The 16,354-nt window shown below is 44.7% G+C and overlaps 1 protein-coding gene across 4 annotated transcripts in view; it reads left to right on the top strand.

Annotated features, from left to right (window-relative positions):
• pdxdc1 (pyridoxal-dependent decarboxylase domain containing 1) overlaps positions 1-16,354 on the top strand; it is a 63,476-nt gene that overhangs the window by 2,842 nt on the left and 44,280 nt on the right. For 3 of the 4 annotated variants that reach the window (XR_013844392.1, XR_013844393.1, XM_080009400.1), the window contains exons 2-7: positions 281-357; positions 1,108-1,176; positions 9,603-9,686; positions 10,447-10,596; positions 12,983-13,172; positions 13,315-13,383. Coding sequence is in view for 2 of the 4 variants with exons in the window: in XM_080009400.1 (XP_079865526.1) it covers positions 284-357; positions 1,108-1,176; positions 9,603-9,686; positions 10,447-10,596; positions 12,983-13,172; positions 13,315-13,383 (636 nt within the window). In the remaining 2 variants the exon portion in view is untranslated. The remainder of the gene's footprint in view (positions 1-280; positions 358-1,107; positions 1,177-9,602; positions 9,687-10,446; positions 10,597-12,982; positions 13,173-13,314; positions 13,384-16,354) is intronic. The other variant, XM_080009401.1, reaches the window with a different exon arrangement.

Below are 16,354 nucleotides of genomic sequence, written 5' to 3'. Positions count from 1 at the left end.
TGTGTGTGTGTGTGTGTGTGTGTGTGTGTGTGTGTGTGTGTGTGTGTGTGTGTGTGTGTGTGTGTGTCCAATAGTTCTACGTGTTTGTCTGTACATGTGTGTATGTTTGTTCTATTTCTTTAGATTTTTTTTTTTTTAATTGTCTGCCTCTATCCATTCAAATACTTGCTACCTTCTCCTGTATTTGTTGATTTTATTTTATTCACTGCCTTTTGAACCTTTGACTGATGTTTGACCCCCCCCCCACTACTATAAAATACACACACACATACACACACAGACAATGGCAGACTCTGTCCTGACTGAAATGGGCAGGAATCTTAACGAGGCGGTGAGGATCCTGCAGGACAGACAGAGGTATGTTAGAATTTTCCTAAACCCAATTAATATAAAATTATATATATCAAATGTCAATCAATATCCAATATCAGAAAATGTGCTCTATCATCAGGAAAATTATAAAGAGTATAATGTTAAACATGTGATCTGACCAGTAAAAGGGCAAAATCTGTCTTTGACACTGGTATGGCCCTTTTAAGAATGGAATCACCTATGTAAATCAAAGTAACTTATATTATTTTACTGTATTAGGATAACTTTTTACTTTAAAGGCACTCAAATTCTAAACTATATCAGATGAATATATATTTTTTTCCTGCTGAAGTATAATGTCCCTGTTACTTTGTTAAAAATGACTAGGACATTAACTAGTGGTTAGCACTCATAGCGAGAAGGTTCTGGGGCAAATCCGATTGGGTTCCAGAAAACATTTTTTTTTGTTTTATATGTTTTTTAAATTTATAATAATAATAAAGATCATAATAACAATATTATTATTATTATTATTATTATTATTATTATTATTTGCGCGTCTTATGTCTCAAATACAAAGAAAACAGTTTTTTGATACTGGGTTTGTAATCTAATAGGAAATGAACAAATGATACACAGACGTGCCCTGTTGCAAGTTTCTTTTCATCTTTCTGTGAAGGATTTACAAATATGCTTAGTTTTGTGGTTTCCCTAAAGCCAATTCTCACATTACATCCTTTAGAGTGTGATGTGAATGGAATATGTGATCTCTCTTTCCCGCTATGTCTCATCCAGAGAGTTGGAGGCCGGTTCGGAGATAGGACACCTTGGCAGAACCAGTATTCCCGGACCACTGCAGGCAGAGTAAGACCATTCACACAAACACTTTATATTGTATTTCAATTTGGTGTTGACCCTTTTTTAATTGCACTATTAGCCTAGTGTTGGTGAGCATCTGCTTAATCACTAGTTGCTATGGTTTTGCTAATATGTGAGGGACCGAGCCATCGAACATTGGACTGTGCAAAAATAAGGTATTTATTTACCAAAATATATCAACAACTTGGGTTTCGTAGAAAAATCTAAGTGCACGACTCAAAATTAACATAAAGACAACTAGACACACCAAACGGATCGAATGAAACTGGAGGGAAGATATATGGGGACATGGACGAACCAAAATGGGACACAATAGCGCTGAGAAAAAACATCAAACTAAATATTTTAAGTACGTATTTACCACGTATTTACATAAATGCAAAATAAATACAAATAAAATGTAGTGTGTGTGGGGGAAGAAGATACATTTTAACAAACATAAAGCCGGTTAGTTCTAACAGACACCGCTTGGTGCAACTTAGACACATCATCAGTTATGTGACCTGGGATCATTGGGTGTTTCGGGTCTTTCAACATCATACACCCTCCCCCAGGCGACCCAGCTGGGGTGATCAGGTCCTGGCTTGTGTCTAAGTAGCATGTGTCCACGGATCACCCTGCTTGATCCACAGCCATCTGGACGCCTTTTCTGCAGCATCTGTGATGTTTCTGATGGCTCTTCTGTTGTGCAGTCCCTTCAATCCCAGCACCTTCAGTGCTCTGATGAGTGACTGGCTGACGAAACCTCTGCACCCAACCTCGATGGGGTTGCACTGGGTCCGCCATCCCCTGCTTCGGCACTCACCTGCCAGCTCCTCATACTTGGCCCTCTTTCTCTCAAAGGCCTCTTCCATCCGGTCTTCCTAGGGGACAGTCGCTCCAGCAGGACCACTTGCCTTGTGGTTTCTGACACCAGGACCATGTCTGGTCTGGGTGTGGTCGCTGCAATATTTTCCGGGAACTTGAGCTGTCTCTCTAGGTCAACCTTCAGGGTCCAGTCCCGTGCTGTTGCCAGCAGACCTCCTGCTTGGCTCTGGCGCTGCTGATTGGAAAGAAGAAAGGCGATGGACTGCCTAGCTGGTTGCTGCTGCCTGTTGCAAGAGATAGCTGTGCTGATGACCTCTGCAATGACCCTCAACACCTGGTCATGGCACCATCGATAACGGCCCTCTCCCAGGGCTCTTGGGTAGCAGCTCTAGATGTGCTCCAGCGATCCTCGTCTCTGGCAGAGCGGACACAGTGGAGTATATGCCAAGCCCCAACGGAAGAGGTTGGACAGGCTGGGGAGGACATCGTGGACCGACTGGACAAGGAACTTTATGCGGTGTGCTCAGACCTCCAGAGGTCTGACCACGAGATCCTCCGGTCTGCTGCATGCTCCCATCGGGCCCACCCCCCCTGCTGTCACATCCCCACTGTCCTTCTGCAGTGAGCTTCCTCCACCACTGCTTGGACCTCCTCCTGGATCATCTGGCGTCTCTCTTTCCCCTGGACCTTGTTGTATCGAGGTCTCGGGTTGCTGCCGAGCCCTGCCCGTCTGGATGCCACTGCTCCAATAAGCTCATTGTGTCGCAGTCGTGACTCAGCCTGTTCGACAGCCTCATGAGCCTTCCACTTCCTGCTGGTTCTCACTTCTATGCCAGTTGAGGAGTCTTTTCTGTCACTGGAGTCTCTGTATAGCAGCACCTCTCTTGCTCGGGTCACCATAAACTCTTCTGCCAGACCACTGAAGGGCAGTTTCAGCTTGTTCCTCCTCCTGTACAAGGCAGTGCTGCTGAAGCTTTGTGGTAGGCCCAACCACTTCCGCAGAAAACTGCTGACCTTCCTCTCGAAGTCCTCAACGGTGGTCAGTGGCACATCATAGACCAGCAGTGGCCAGAGAATTCGGGCAAGATGCCATGTTGGTAGATCCAGGCTTTGAACCTTCCTGGCAGACCTGACTTGTCTACTGCCATCAGCCATGTTCCCAACTGGTCGGTGGTTTTTTTGAGTGCCGTAGTGTCCCTCAAGTTGCAGTTATAGATTTTACCCAAGCTCTCAACTGGCTTCTCTCCGACCGATGGGATCTGGGTGTCTCCTATGAAGAAGTGGAACCGGTCAGTGACCTTTCCCTTCCTCACAACCAGGGACCTAGACTTGGCTGGCTTGAAGTCCATCCGGCCCCAGCTGATCAGACGCTCAAGCCCTTGGAGGATCCATCTACAGCTCGGGACAGATGTTGTGGTCACCGTCAGATTGTCCATGTATGCTCTGATGGGGGGCTGCCGCATCCCTGACTTGGTGATTGGGCCTCTGCACTCCACCTCTGCTGACTTCACCAGCATGTTTATGGCTAAGGTGCCTCTGGTGATAATACCCTTCTTGAGCCGATGAAATGCAGATGTTTTTGCTCCGGAGGTGACTCTCAAACTGAAGCAGCTCTAATAGTCCATGTTGAGGTCCTTGATCTTGCCTGGAACGTGGTGTCGGTCAAGTGAGTTTTCACCAGCTTGTGAGGGATCGACCCATACGCATTGGCAAGGTCAAGCCAGAGGAGCGCCAGATCTCCTTTGCCTTTATGTGCCTCCCAGATCAGATGGGTGACGACCCGCTGTATGCTCGATGCATCCTGGCACCTTCGGGATTCCACCCCTCTGAACAGAGGTGTCGATGTAGGTATTCCTCAGGAGGAACTCCATCATGCGTCGGGCAACAATACCGAAGAATACCTTGCCCTCGACACTAAGGAATGAGATGACCCTGAACTGCTCGATAGTGCTTGAGCTCTCCTCCTTTAGAATCCATAGACCCTCTGCGTGTCGCCACTGCTGTGCCACTTTCCCCCTCCTCTAGATGAACTTAATGAGCTTCCACAGTGACTTCAAGAGTCTGGGGCACCTCTTGTACACGACATATGGCACTCCACTAGGGCCTATCGCTGAGCTGGTTCGAACAGATTTGACAATCTTATATAATATTTGTTATATAGAAGAATATTGACTCATTGATTTAATTTCAAGCCTTGTAAATGTTTGTATATGTGACCAACCGCATACTTTAGGGTCATTTGGTGGCTTTCGAGATTTTTTTTTTCGCATCATTTGAAAGTGGAGAATCTGGAGCTTACAAACAAGGTGTCACTTGTGCAAATCAAGCAAACATTTTTAAAGCTATGACTTGATAATGACAAGGGTGTGGCAAACCAAAGTTAACCTCCAAAGTTTTACCCACACCCGGTTCATTGAGCTAGCTCCCAGAATGCAAAGGGGGTTGGTGGACAAACAAAGCCTCATGGCTACTTAACATTCTGCTGAATGGGCCAATCACAGAACAGCTTTGAACAGCTCAACAACACACAACTAATTTTGTTTTTAAAATTATTTTGGAATTTAAAAGTACGGACATCACAGCAAAATGTAGAGTATCAATATTATGAGTCTCAGAAAATCTGAAACGTTAATTTTGAAATCTGCTGTTTGAAATGTTCTCCAAGTCCGGAGTAATATCAGATTCAGCGTCGCTGTCGTTCTCTGCGTCGCCGTCGGAGAACTGACTCTCATCGCGGAAAGTCCAGTATGCGCTGCTAACACAGACTTGGATTGATCACACTGGTCAGATTAAGGTCCGAAATATGATTCAGAGCTTCCGCCACCCGCTTAATCGTAATCCATAATGTTGCAGAGAAGAAAGTTTTCACAGACAAGTGAGATCGAAAAACACCTGTGCTGTGCATTAACCGTCTGTTTACAGAATTGATGTAGGTGTGTGACACAAAGGGTTTTTCTTCTTCGCGGTTTCACAACAGTGTGTGTAAGAGTAGTATGCTTTAAAGGTTGAATTCTATCAAAACGGTTTCACATTGTGACTTCACATCACATGGAATATGGATGAATGATCTTCACCTGGACGCGCGAGACTGCGGCTTTTGCTGTGGTGTGTCACATATGAAAATTAACACAGTGCACCGAGTCTCACCAGGGGGCTGCACGGAGGGTTAAATCAATTGCTTTAGGCGTGGGGGCGGGGGCACAGAGAGTCTCCCCATTACGCGCAGTTTCGTTCCATACACACTTGTATCATTCTATTAGGAGACGTAAAATAAAGGCGCGCTAGGCGGCCACCTATCTTGCCTATAGAAAGAGCCAGCCCTGGACAGCCCTATTGGTTAGATTGTGTAACATTAGAAAAAAAAATAATAATAATTCTCACACAAATTGCGATGTCTGTTTGAATTAGATTAATCGTTCAGCCCTACTCTAAACCCATACTGTTTTCGACAGTCTGTGTCAGTGGGTGGTGTCTCCCTCCTGAGGCCCCTAGTTGTGTGAGCCAATGGGGTTTTGAGAATGACTTCTGTGTTCCGTCGTATGGTGTCAGTCCACCAGTGGCGATAGTGGCGCCGCCCCTAGCGGTCGCCTGCGCCGGCGCTCCGGTTTCTTTCTTACTCTTTAGTATTTTTTTCCTTTTTTTATCACAATGTTCGCCAGAAAAACATCAACAATTAACTCATACGGCCGCGATGCACTCATGGATATAAAAATTTCCCTAAACGAACAACTTTGGGACTTTTTATCCGTGGGAGCAGAGTGGCCGGCGGAAATCCTACGCGGGAACACTCGCAACAACAACTACAACAGAAATGGAGTCACTGTTCCACGAGCCGGCCCACGGAGGAAGCACCGAGGTAAACGAGGCGGCATTCGGGTCAGAATGAGGACGCAACCTTACCGTCCACCTCTGCCAAGCATCCTTCTTGCGAACGTCCAGTCCCTGGAGAACAAGATGGATGAACTTCGAGCGAGGATTCAATTCCAGCGTGACACGAGGAACTGTTGCGTCCTCTGCCTGACGGAAACATGGCTGAACCCACTGGTGCCGGATGAAGCCATCCGTCCAGCCGAGTCCTTCTCCGTGTTCCGCGGCGACAGAACGGGAGAGTCGGGGAAATCCAAAGGTGGAGGCGTCTGCCTAATGGTAAACAACCGCTGGTGTAACGCCAACAACACCAAATTCCTCTCCCACTCCTGCTCGCCGAACCTGGAACAGCTGACCATACTATGCCGTCCATTTTATTTCCCCCGGGAATTCAGCACGGTCATCATTACAGCCGTTTATATCCCACCGCAAGCGGACACCGACGCAGCTCTGTCGGTTCTGCACGATGTGTTGTGCGGATTTCAGAACAGACATCCCGACGCGGCTGTGGTGGTGACTGGGGACTTTAACAGGGCCAACCTTAAAAAAGTTCTGCCGAATTTCCACCAACACATCACGTGTGCCACTAGGGGAGACAGAACTCTGGACCATTGTTACACACCGTACAAGAACGGATACAAGCCCGTGTCGCTTCCTGCTTTCGGGAAATCAGATCACGCCGCGATCTCGCTGCTTCCTGTTTACAGGCCTCTGATCGCGCGGGATCTGGTGATGACGAGGGAAGTGAAGCGGTGGACGGACCAATCAGAGGCTGTGCTTCAGGACGCTCTGACTGACGTAGACTGGGACATGTTCCGAGCGAGTTCAAGTGACGTCAGCGAGTTTACGGAGGTTGTAGTGAGTTTTGTGGCTACGCTCGCGGATGAAATCGTTCCTACGGTGAAAGTTCGGATATTTCCAAACCAGAAACCATGGGTTGATAAATCCATCCGCTGCGCTCTGAATGCGCGCACGGCCGCTTACAACGACGGACTTGTATCTGGTAACATGGACAATTACAAAGCGGCGTCGTACAATCTGCGGAGGGCGGTGAGGGACGCCAAACGGACGTACAGAGACACCGTGGAGCTGCAGATGGAGCGGGGGGACACCAGACGCTTGTGGGAGGGGCTGCGAACAATAACAAACTACAAGAGCAGCTCCTCCCCAGCCACGAGTGCGGACGCCTCCCTGGCCAACCAACTGAACTCCTTTAATGCGCGGTTCGAGTCTGGCAGCAGCACCGCTAGCTCGCCGGCTAATTGGAGCTACACCGCTGGGGACGAGCGCGCACTCTCAGTGTCCGTGCACGAGGTCAGGAGGGCTTTGATGCGGGTGAACACCAGGAAAGCTGCGGGTCCAGACGGCATATCTGGACGAGTACTGAAGACCTGTGCTAACCAGCTAGCTCCGGTGTTCACTACAATATTCAACATCTCCCTGGCTGAATCAGTGGTCCCATCCTGCTTCAAGAGGTCCACCGTCGTTCCTGTCCCGAAGATCGCCTCTCCAACCTGCCTGAATGACTACCGTCCGGTGGCCCTCACCTCGGTGGTCATGAAGTGTTTCGAGAGGCTGATTAAGGATTACATCTGCGCCTCCCTCCCCCGCACCTTGGACCCGTTGCAGTTCGCGTACCGGCAGAACAGATCCACGGATGACGCGGTCTCTCAGGTACTGCACACCACGCTCACGCACCTGGATGGCCAGAAGGGGGCCTATGTGAGAATGCTGTTCATTGATTATAGTTCAGCTTTCAACACCATAGTCCCCACCAGACTGGCTGTCAAGTTGTTGGAGCTAGGATTGAATGCTCCGCTGTGCACCTGGATCCTGGACTTCCTCACAGGCCGCCCCCAGGTGGTCAAGGTGGGGAAGTACATGTCAAGCTCCCTCACCCTGAATACAGGATCCCCCCAGGGCTGCGTCCTCAGCCCCCTACTGTACTCCCTGTACACACATGACTGTGTGGCCAGGTCCAGCTCCAACACCATCATCAAGTTTGCTGACGACACCGTGGTCGTGGGCCTGATCACCGACTGCGATGAGAAGGCCTACCGCGAGGAGGTGGCTGACCTGTCACTCTGGTGCCAGGACAACAGCCTCCACCTGAACGTCAGCAAAACCAAGGAGCTGATTGTGGACTTTAGGCGTGGATCACAATCGAGGACGCACGCGCCGTTGTGGATTAATGGGACTTCTGTCGATAGGGTGAGCAGCTTCAGATATCTGGGAGTCCACATCACTGAGGACTTAACATGGACTGTTCACACAGACACTCTGGTGAGAAAGGCGAGGCAGCGTCTCTACCACCTCAGGCAGCTGAGGAAATTCCGGGTCTCGGTGAGGATCCTCAAGTCCTTCTACTCTGGAGCAGTGGAGAGCATCCTGACAGGCAACATCACTGCCTGGTTTGGGAACTGTACTGCCCAGGACAGGCGGGCCCTGCAGAGGGTGGTGCGTTCAGCTGAACGTACCACTGGAACTACCCTCCCCCCCTTGCAGGAGTTATACACCAGGAGGTGTAGTAGCAGAGCCCGTAGGATCATGAAGGATCCTCATCACCCCAACAACGGACTGTTTCAGCTGCTGCGGTCAGGCAAGCGCCTCCGCAGTCACGCAGCGAGAACAGAGAGACTGAGACGGAGTTTCTTCCCTCAAGCCATCAGAACTGTCAATGCTGACCTCACCAGGGGTCCTAACTGAGCCATGCACTAGGCTCCACTACCTACTGTACTGTATGTAGCATACTGTACCGCATACTGTATCACTGTTCAGGGTTGTTCGTGATGCCGTATTGCTGCGCCGTACTGTTGTATACTGTGCTGTATTATCCCAAACACTACCTCACACTATTCACATTCACATGCCACTTTAATTCACATGCCACTTTAAATGCACATATCTGTATATACATAGCCATATTCCTTCAACCTATTCCATTTTATTTCAATTTATTTTTTATTGTATTTTATTCTATATATTTTTTATCTTATTCTATAAGTATTCCACTTACTGTATTACGTTTTAGGAGTCAGTTAGTCGGTCTATTAGAAAGTAATTTTCTACTTTTTATTTTATTTTATTTTAGTACTTTTTCCTAGGACTTCTTGTGTGCTATCACCGGGTGCGTTGCATTACATTTCACTGCATATATGTATGGAAGTATGTATATGTATGTGACAAATAAAAATCTTGAATCTTGAATCTTGAATCACCAAAATCTGTTTCTGAACAAATTTGTGGTGAGAATAAGCAATTCAGTCATATTAGATCTACAAGGTCTAAGTTAAGTTTGTTCTGATTTTTGTTGCCGTGCTTCAAGTTTGTAGGGGGCACTGCATGCGGGAAAATAAAATAAAATAAATACATCTTTTTTCATCAATTTTGCTTGGAGAAACACACACTTTTAAATACTTACGTTTCCCTCGTTGGCAGTTTTGTCACGGACAGTTGGTATTAATTACTTTCTTTTAATTCCGCTTTTGTGATTTCTCCAGCTGTGGGTAGAGTTAGTCAGATGGGGGCGGTTCTAATTCTAATTTCCAATGTTACGTAGACAAATGGCAGAAAAACAGACTGATTGTCTTATTTCACAGTTTGTGTGTTAGTAGGCCCATTAGAGACCCAAATGTATGTGAACAACCACTGAAAAAGAGATTTTTTTGTAATTGGTCCCCTTTAATATTTTGGAAAACCCCATATCCAATGAGGTATCTTTGTCTCTCCCTCCATAGTGGTCAGAACATTGAAAGCATATTCCACCTGGTCCAGAACCTTCTCTGCGACGAAGCACAAGATGAGGACAGACCAAGCCACTGGTAAGCCTCGTGAAGCGAAAACGCCTTCTGTGACCGAATTTTATTACATGGTATTGTAAAATGCGGCACAAGTTATAGTTTTCCGGGTCACCTTTAAATGCAGCATCGGCTCAAGTTGTCTGTCTACATGGAGCAAATGCTATGCAGTCCACAAGGTGCAGGTGGCTGGATGAATGACTTCCGAGAGACGACAATAGGGCAATAAGAACATTAGGGGTGCAGCCCTGCGGGGGCTCAACAACAACATCAAAACCTTTATTTGTATTAAACCTTTCATACATGACTTTTTTTTTTCACTTTACATTAAAACTTAAATACATTGTGTGTAATCTGGTTATATATTAAAAGAAGGCCATCATATAATGAATATGAAAGAAAAGCAAGCAAGAAAAAATGCATTTACAAAGTAGAACAGTAAAAAATGTAATAAATTAAAAACAGGGCAAGAATAAGCTAATGAAAGTAGATATACAAAACAAAGAAATCAAACAAGAAATATGCATTTAATAAAAAAGGTATATTTTCCAAATTTTCAGATTTGGTGTCATCAATTGAGACCATGAAGGATCATGATCGTTCCTCAGCCAATTATTTTCTTATTACAAGAGTTTAGAAGATGGTAAAGCCTGTGTATAATGTTTCCGATAGACAGGCTGCCTTTACTCTCTCTCTTGAAATGTATATATTAGTGAGTGATAAGAGATCTCAGAAACAAATGGCCCTTGGCAAATTTATCTCAAAAGTGTGTCTGTATATTCAGCAGGATGCAGAACGTGGGAAAGCAGGGCCATGTGGCGTTACTAGGCCATTGCCTGACGGCCTATGTTTCAGTGCTGGATAAGGAAAGAGTTCGGAGATTCACCACACGCATCCTGTCCGACACCACGCTCTGGCTACGCAGGCTCTTCAGGTACTTCTGTCCAATGGGGCAAAATGTTTAATCTCCTTTTCGAAAACCGGAGTTTGCCTAGGTTTTTGAAAAGGAGACCTAGGCCAACTCCAGGAGGTAGAGCGGGTTGTCTAGTAATTGGAAGATTGCCAGTTCGATCCCCGGCTCCTCCTGGTAGCATGCTGATGTGTCCTTGAGCAAGACACTTAACCCCATAACTGCTCCCCGAGCGCCGCTATATGGCAGCCCCACTTCGTCAGATACGTCAGTTACTAGGATAGGTACATTTCATGCCTCAGTACTTGTACTCTGTGCGATGAAAATTAGTTGAATCTAATCTAATCTTGACAGACGGCGACCATATCCTTTTAATGTTTTGCTAATCACTGCATCACTCGTATCAAACCTTTTTTCAAGTAAAAACAAAAAAAAAAGCTCCTTAACTGGGTCCCATTCCAGTTTCTAATCTATCCTGTAGTTGCTTTGTGCAGTGTTAGCTCTACTGTATGTCGAAATGATTAAAAAAATAAATAAAATGTATACAGATCTGGGGCTATTCACAAAGTATTTCAATCTTACCACTCGCACAAAAACATCATACCTAATCATTTATTCTAAAGGCAATTTTATTTGTGTTGCATATTTCATACTCAATGACAGTTTAAAGTGCTTTAAATAAGGCATAACATATATTATACTATATAAAAGCATTGAAATAAAAAGTTAAAATTAGATAAAAAGACAATAAAAATCATAGGTTAAAGTGTAATATAAAACCATAGAATACATTTAAAACTTACCTGGATGCACCAATTGTCTGGCCTCTTTCTATGAACTTTGTTGGAACGCCTTGATTGAGTTAAAAAAAGTGATCCCATTTTGGATTATCAAGCCTATTGGGCCTCAATTCACGTTGCCAGATTGAAATAGATTGTTTTAATGAAATTGTAACTAATTGATTTCATTTCGAAGCTCACACACATACGGTAGCTCCCACAGATGTGATAGACTGATAGGAAGGATAATGAGAACTGAAGGGGCTCGGCTACCAGACATATACAGAGCATGTTCCTGTTTTTCGTGGAATACATTGAGCAGGGAACGCATAGCATACATACTCTGGGAGCATGGGAACCAGGATGAGGACTCAAGGGTAGAGCAAAGACAGTCCAAGCGACTGTCAGTCCAATACCTCAACAGTATATAGTTCATTGAGAGGCACAACCAAGTTGTCACCCTTTACCACTGCAAAGAATGTCTGGGAAGCTCTGGGGAACTTCCAGAACTGTTGAGCTGACCCCCAGACAAACAAGACATGTATGGACTTGTATTCAGTACACTGACCCTTGTATTCTGGCAGGGCACTGAACTGGAGGGGGCATGTGCTGATGGGGTAAAAAAACGCATGGGCTTTTGTATCTATGACATAACTTAGCAAATAGGGCTGAACAATTAATAAAATTCAAACCTACATCGCAATGTAATAGAACGCAATTTTCAAATTGCAAATGCTTCTGTTTTTTTTTATGTTACATGATCTAACCCAGTAATGCATGCAACCAGTGCAAGCATGATGTATGCAATTATTGCATACATCATGCTTTTCATTCCTTAATAACATATTACTAGTCGTCTTCTTCTTTCGGCTGACCCCTAATAACATATTACTAGTCGTGTTATTTTAAAATGCCGAATGGTTTGATGGAGAAGAGGGACGTTTCAGAAATGTACCTCTTCCAAAAATATTTTTTATTAATATGTTTGTGTATAATGTTGCTTTTATTAATGTGTGGGAAAGGTTCAGTACCACTGCTATAGAATGATTTATTGCTTGTGTTTTGTGAATAATACAAAAGATATGGAACTAAAAGCAAAAAAATTTTAAATCAGAGTATTGGTTAAAAAAAAAGAAGAAAAAAAGCGATTTGATTATTTTCTCAAATTGTTCAGCCCTGTTAACATCTACTTTAACAACAACTTTAGAGGTTTGAGGCTTTGCTGTTGGCTTAGCCTCACTGTCCAGTAGACATTGCCTACTATGAATCAGGATACACTGCCAAGAGTAGTTCTCCAATGGTTCTCCGATTGACGTCAATATACAGATTAACCCCACTCAATCCGTGTTCTGTGATTAGCCAACTAAACCCCAGCCGATTTAACCTGTGATTGGTTGGAAAAAATAAAGCGACGATGACTTTCTGAAAAGTTTAAACTTTTTGAAACAGAAGGTTAACATTGGTAATGAGTGGAAAAAAGTCCTTGGAAAGTCCTAAGACAAGACTTGGCCAACCAACTAGCCAACCCAATAAATGTGTACTGACTAAATGTTTAAAGAAAACTGTACAAGTGTTGAGACCCGACTAATCTCACCAGTCCTTGCACAAAATCATCTTGCTTACGTTGTCAGGTACGAGAACGGTTCAGCATTCTTCCATGAAGACGATAGGGAGGGCGTGATCCGGGTGTGTCGGCTGGTGATCCACGCCCAGTATGAGGAGTTTTCCTCTGAGGGCTATGCCGCCCTCAGCCCAGCACAGCCCGTCATCTACATGAGCGCCTCCTCCAGGCCTGGTCTGGGACAGCACCTTGCAAGCCAGGTCACTCTTGACTTAAAACACATTTTTATACATGCAACCAGGTTTTATTTCACTCTAACTAATCGTACACATTTTGCCTGTCTGTAATTTTTGAGATAAAATAACATTATGTTTTAACACTTTTATTTGTTTTACCCCTTAGCTTGGATTTCCCCTTTCTAGCCTCTGCATGGTCCCGTGTAACACAGTGTTTGGGTCACAGCACCAAATGGTAAGAAACTGAAAAATCTGGCCCTGAATATTTTTATTATTATTTTAATTTTTTGTAAGCGGAGTTCCACTGCAGAGCAAAAACAAAGCTATACAACAGCCTAATGGTAGCTCTTTGGCTTTGTAGCCAGCTAGCATGGAGGATGATGTTATGGTTGTTTATGATTTGTGGTTGCGCAGGAGGTTGTAACATGTGCAATAGTTACGACTTAATCTCGACATAACATTTAAATGCAATTAAGGCAGCAAATAATAAATAAAAAAATCTTAAAAATAAGAGACTCCAGCTAGGGCAAACAATTATTATTTTTATTTTTATTTTTATTTTTTTTCAGAAAATCTCGTTCTTAACTCATCCCTGAACATTTCGATTGCAAACCATGTGACTACTTCCATAGGGTCAACATAAATAGCTTAATGCAACTCAATAACACAGAGGAGACTATTTGCTTGTTGACTAACTTGAAATATTACCTAATGAGTGTAGAAGTTCTTTATTCAATGTGCTTTGGGTGTATTGAACGTTATAAAAAATGTAGATATGGCATTAAAATCTGGACAGCAATGGATTGTCCAGACTACTTAGTCAAGTCAAGTCACACTTTATTTATAGAGCGCATTTCATACCAGGGCAACACAATGCGCTTTACAAAGAAATACAAAAAAGAAAGAGAGAACGTAGTTGTCAGCCGGTCATTACAAAAGAATGCCCCTGAGACAACAGCAACAACAAAAGCAACAACAAAGACAACAAAAACAACAATAAAAGTGACTCCAACCACAGTGGTAGTAACAGCAACAGAAAACAACAGCAGCAACAACAACCACAGAAACAACAACGGCAGCAGCAACATCGACACCAGCAGCAACAACAGCAGCAACGTTCACGCAAAGACGTCACCAGAACCGGAAGTGGTAGCTCTCACCAGAACCGGAAGTGGTAGCTCTCACCGGAACCGGAAGTGGTAGCTCTCACCGGAACTGGAAAGGTCACTCAGGTTAGAGATGGTTAAGTTGAGGTATAAGGTAAGCGAGAGTTAAGTTTCGGTATAAGGTTAGCAGCAGCAACGACAACACCAGTTAAGGTATAAGGTTAGCGGCACTAACAACAGCACCAGCGGCAGCAGCAACGACAACACCAGCAGTGACAATACCAGCAGCAGACCACAGCAGCAACAAAAACAGCAACAGTTCAGAGGCGAAGATGTCACCAGGACCGGAAGTGGTAGCTCTCAGTGGAACCAGAAATCTCCTCATCTGTATTGAGTCAACACTGTGTACCTTCTCATCTCAACAAACTAAAGCACAGAAAAGACGTCACCGGAACCGTATGTGGTAGCCCTCACTGGAAACGGAAATTTAAACTGTGTGCACCAGCTCATCTTAATCCATTCATGGTCCTTTAATTAGTGACCCTAAGTTACAGGTCAAGTTTTCAATCAGACCTCGGTTGGGCGATCCTTTTGACTCTCTCTCTCTCTCTCCGAAAACACACCCTTCTTATGATCCTCTAAGTGTAATATCACAACAGAGACAACCACAGCAACAGGAATAGCAGCAACATTAACACCAGCAGCAACAACAGCAAAACCAAAGCAGGAGCAGCAACGCACACGCAAAGGTCTCACCGGAACCGGAAAAGTCACTCAGGTTAGAGATGTTAGAGATGTTGAATTGAGGTACAAACTTAGAGATATTTAAATAAGGGTATAGGGTTGGAGATGGTTAAGTTTAGGTATACGTTTGGGGATTGTTGTGTTTAGGTGTAATGTTCGAGATGATTAGGTTAAGGAATAATGTCAGAGATGGTTACGTTTAGGTATAAGGTTAGCAGCGGCAACAACAACACCAGTTAAAGTACAAGGTTAGCAGCACCAACAACATCACCAGCAGCAATGACAACACTAGCGACTACTGTACCAGGAGCACCAATAGCAGCAGCAAAAACAGCAGCAACAGCAGCAGCGACAGCGCACAAGCGAAGACGTCACTGGAACCGGAAGTGGTAGCCCTCACCAGAACCAGAAATCTCCTCATCTGTATTGAGTCAGCAGTGTGTGCCATCTCATCTCAACGAAGTAACACAGAGCAAAGACGTCATTGGAACCAGAAGTGGTAGCCCTCACTGGAAACAGGAATTTAAACTGTGTGCGCCATCTTAATCCAGTCACGGTCCTTTAATTAGCGTCCCTAAATTACGGGTCAAGTTTTTCTTTCTGACCTCGGGAGGGAGATCCCTTTGACTATCTCTCCGAAAACACACCCTTCTTATAATCCTCTCACTGTAATATCACAACAGAAACTACAACAACAGCAACAGAAATAGCAGCAGTAGCAGCAGCAGCCACAAAACAACAACAGCAGCAGCAACATCAACTCCAGCAGCAGCAACAAAAAACAACAGCAAAAAATTACAACAGCAACGCACACTCAAAGAAGTCACCAAAACTTGAAGCGGTAGCTCTCACCGGAACCACAGAAGTCACTCAGGTTAGAGACGGTTAAGTTGAGGTATAAGGTTAGAGGTGTTTAAATTAGGGTATAGGGTTAGAGATGCTTCATTTTAGCCATAAGGTAAGCGAGGGTTAAGTTTAGGTATAAGGTTAGCAGCAGCCCCAGCCCCAGCACCAGTAACACAGACAGACAGACGTCAGTCAGTCATAGACTGTAGCGAACAGCAAGGCTTTTAACCTGCATTTTAAAGTATTTAGTGTGGGGGCCTCTCTCAGGTCCCTCGGTCGGGTGTTCCATTTACTAGGGGCATAGATACAGAAGGCAGCCTCTCCTGCTTTAGAGTTGGTACGAGGGATAGTTAAAAGACCACTGCCTGTGGACCTGAGAGTTCTTTCTGGTTCGTGTATAATTAGCATTTCTTTTATATACTGAGGTGCAAGGCCATTTATAGCTTTATATACAAGTAATAGAATCTTAAAATCGATTCTAGTTTTGGCGGGGAGCCAATGTAGTGATCT

Source organism: Zeus faber (assembly GCF_960531495.2).
Source record: "Zeus faber genome assembly, chromosome: 11".
Lineage (NCBI taxonomy): Eukaryota > Metazoa > Chordata > Actinopteri > Zeiformes > Zeidae > Zeus > Zeus faber.
The sequence above is the reverse complement of the archived record's forward strand: the minus strand, read 5'-3'. Positions and strand labels throughout refer to the sequence as shown.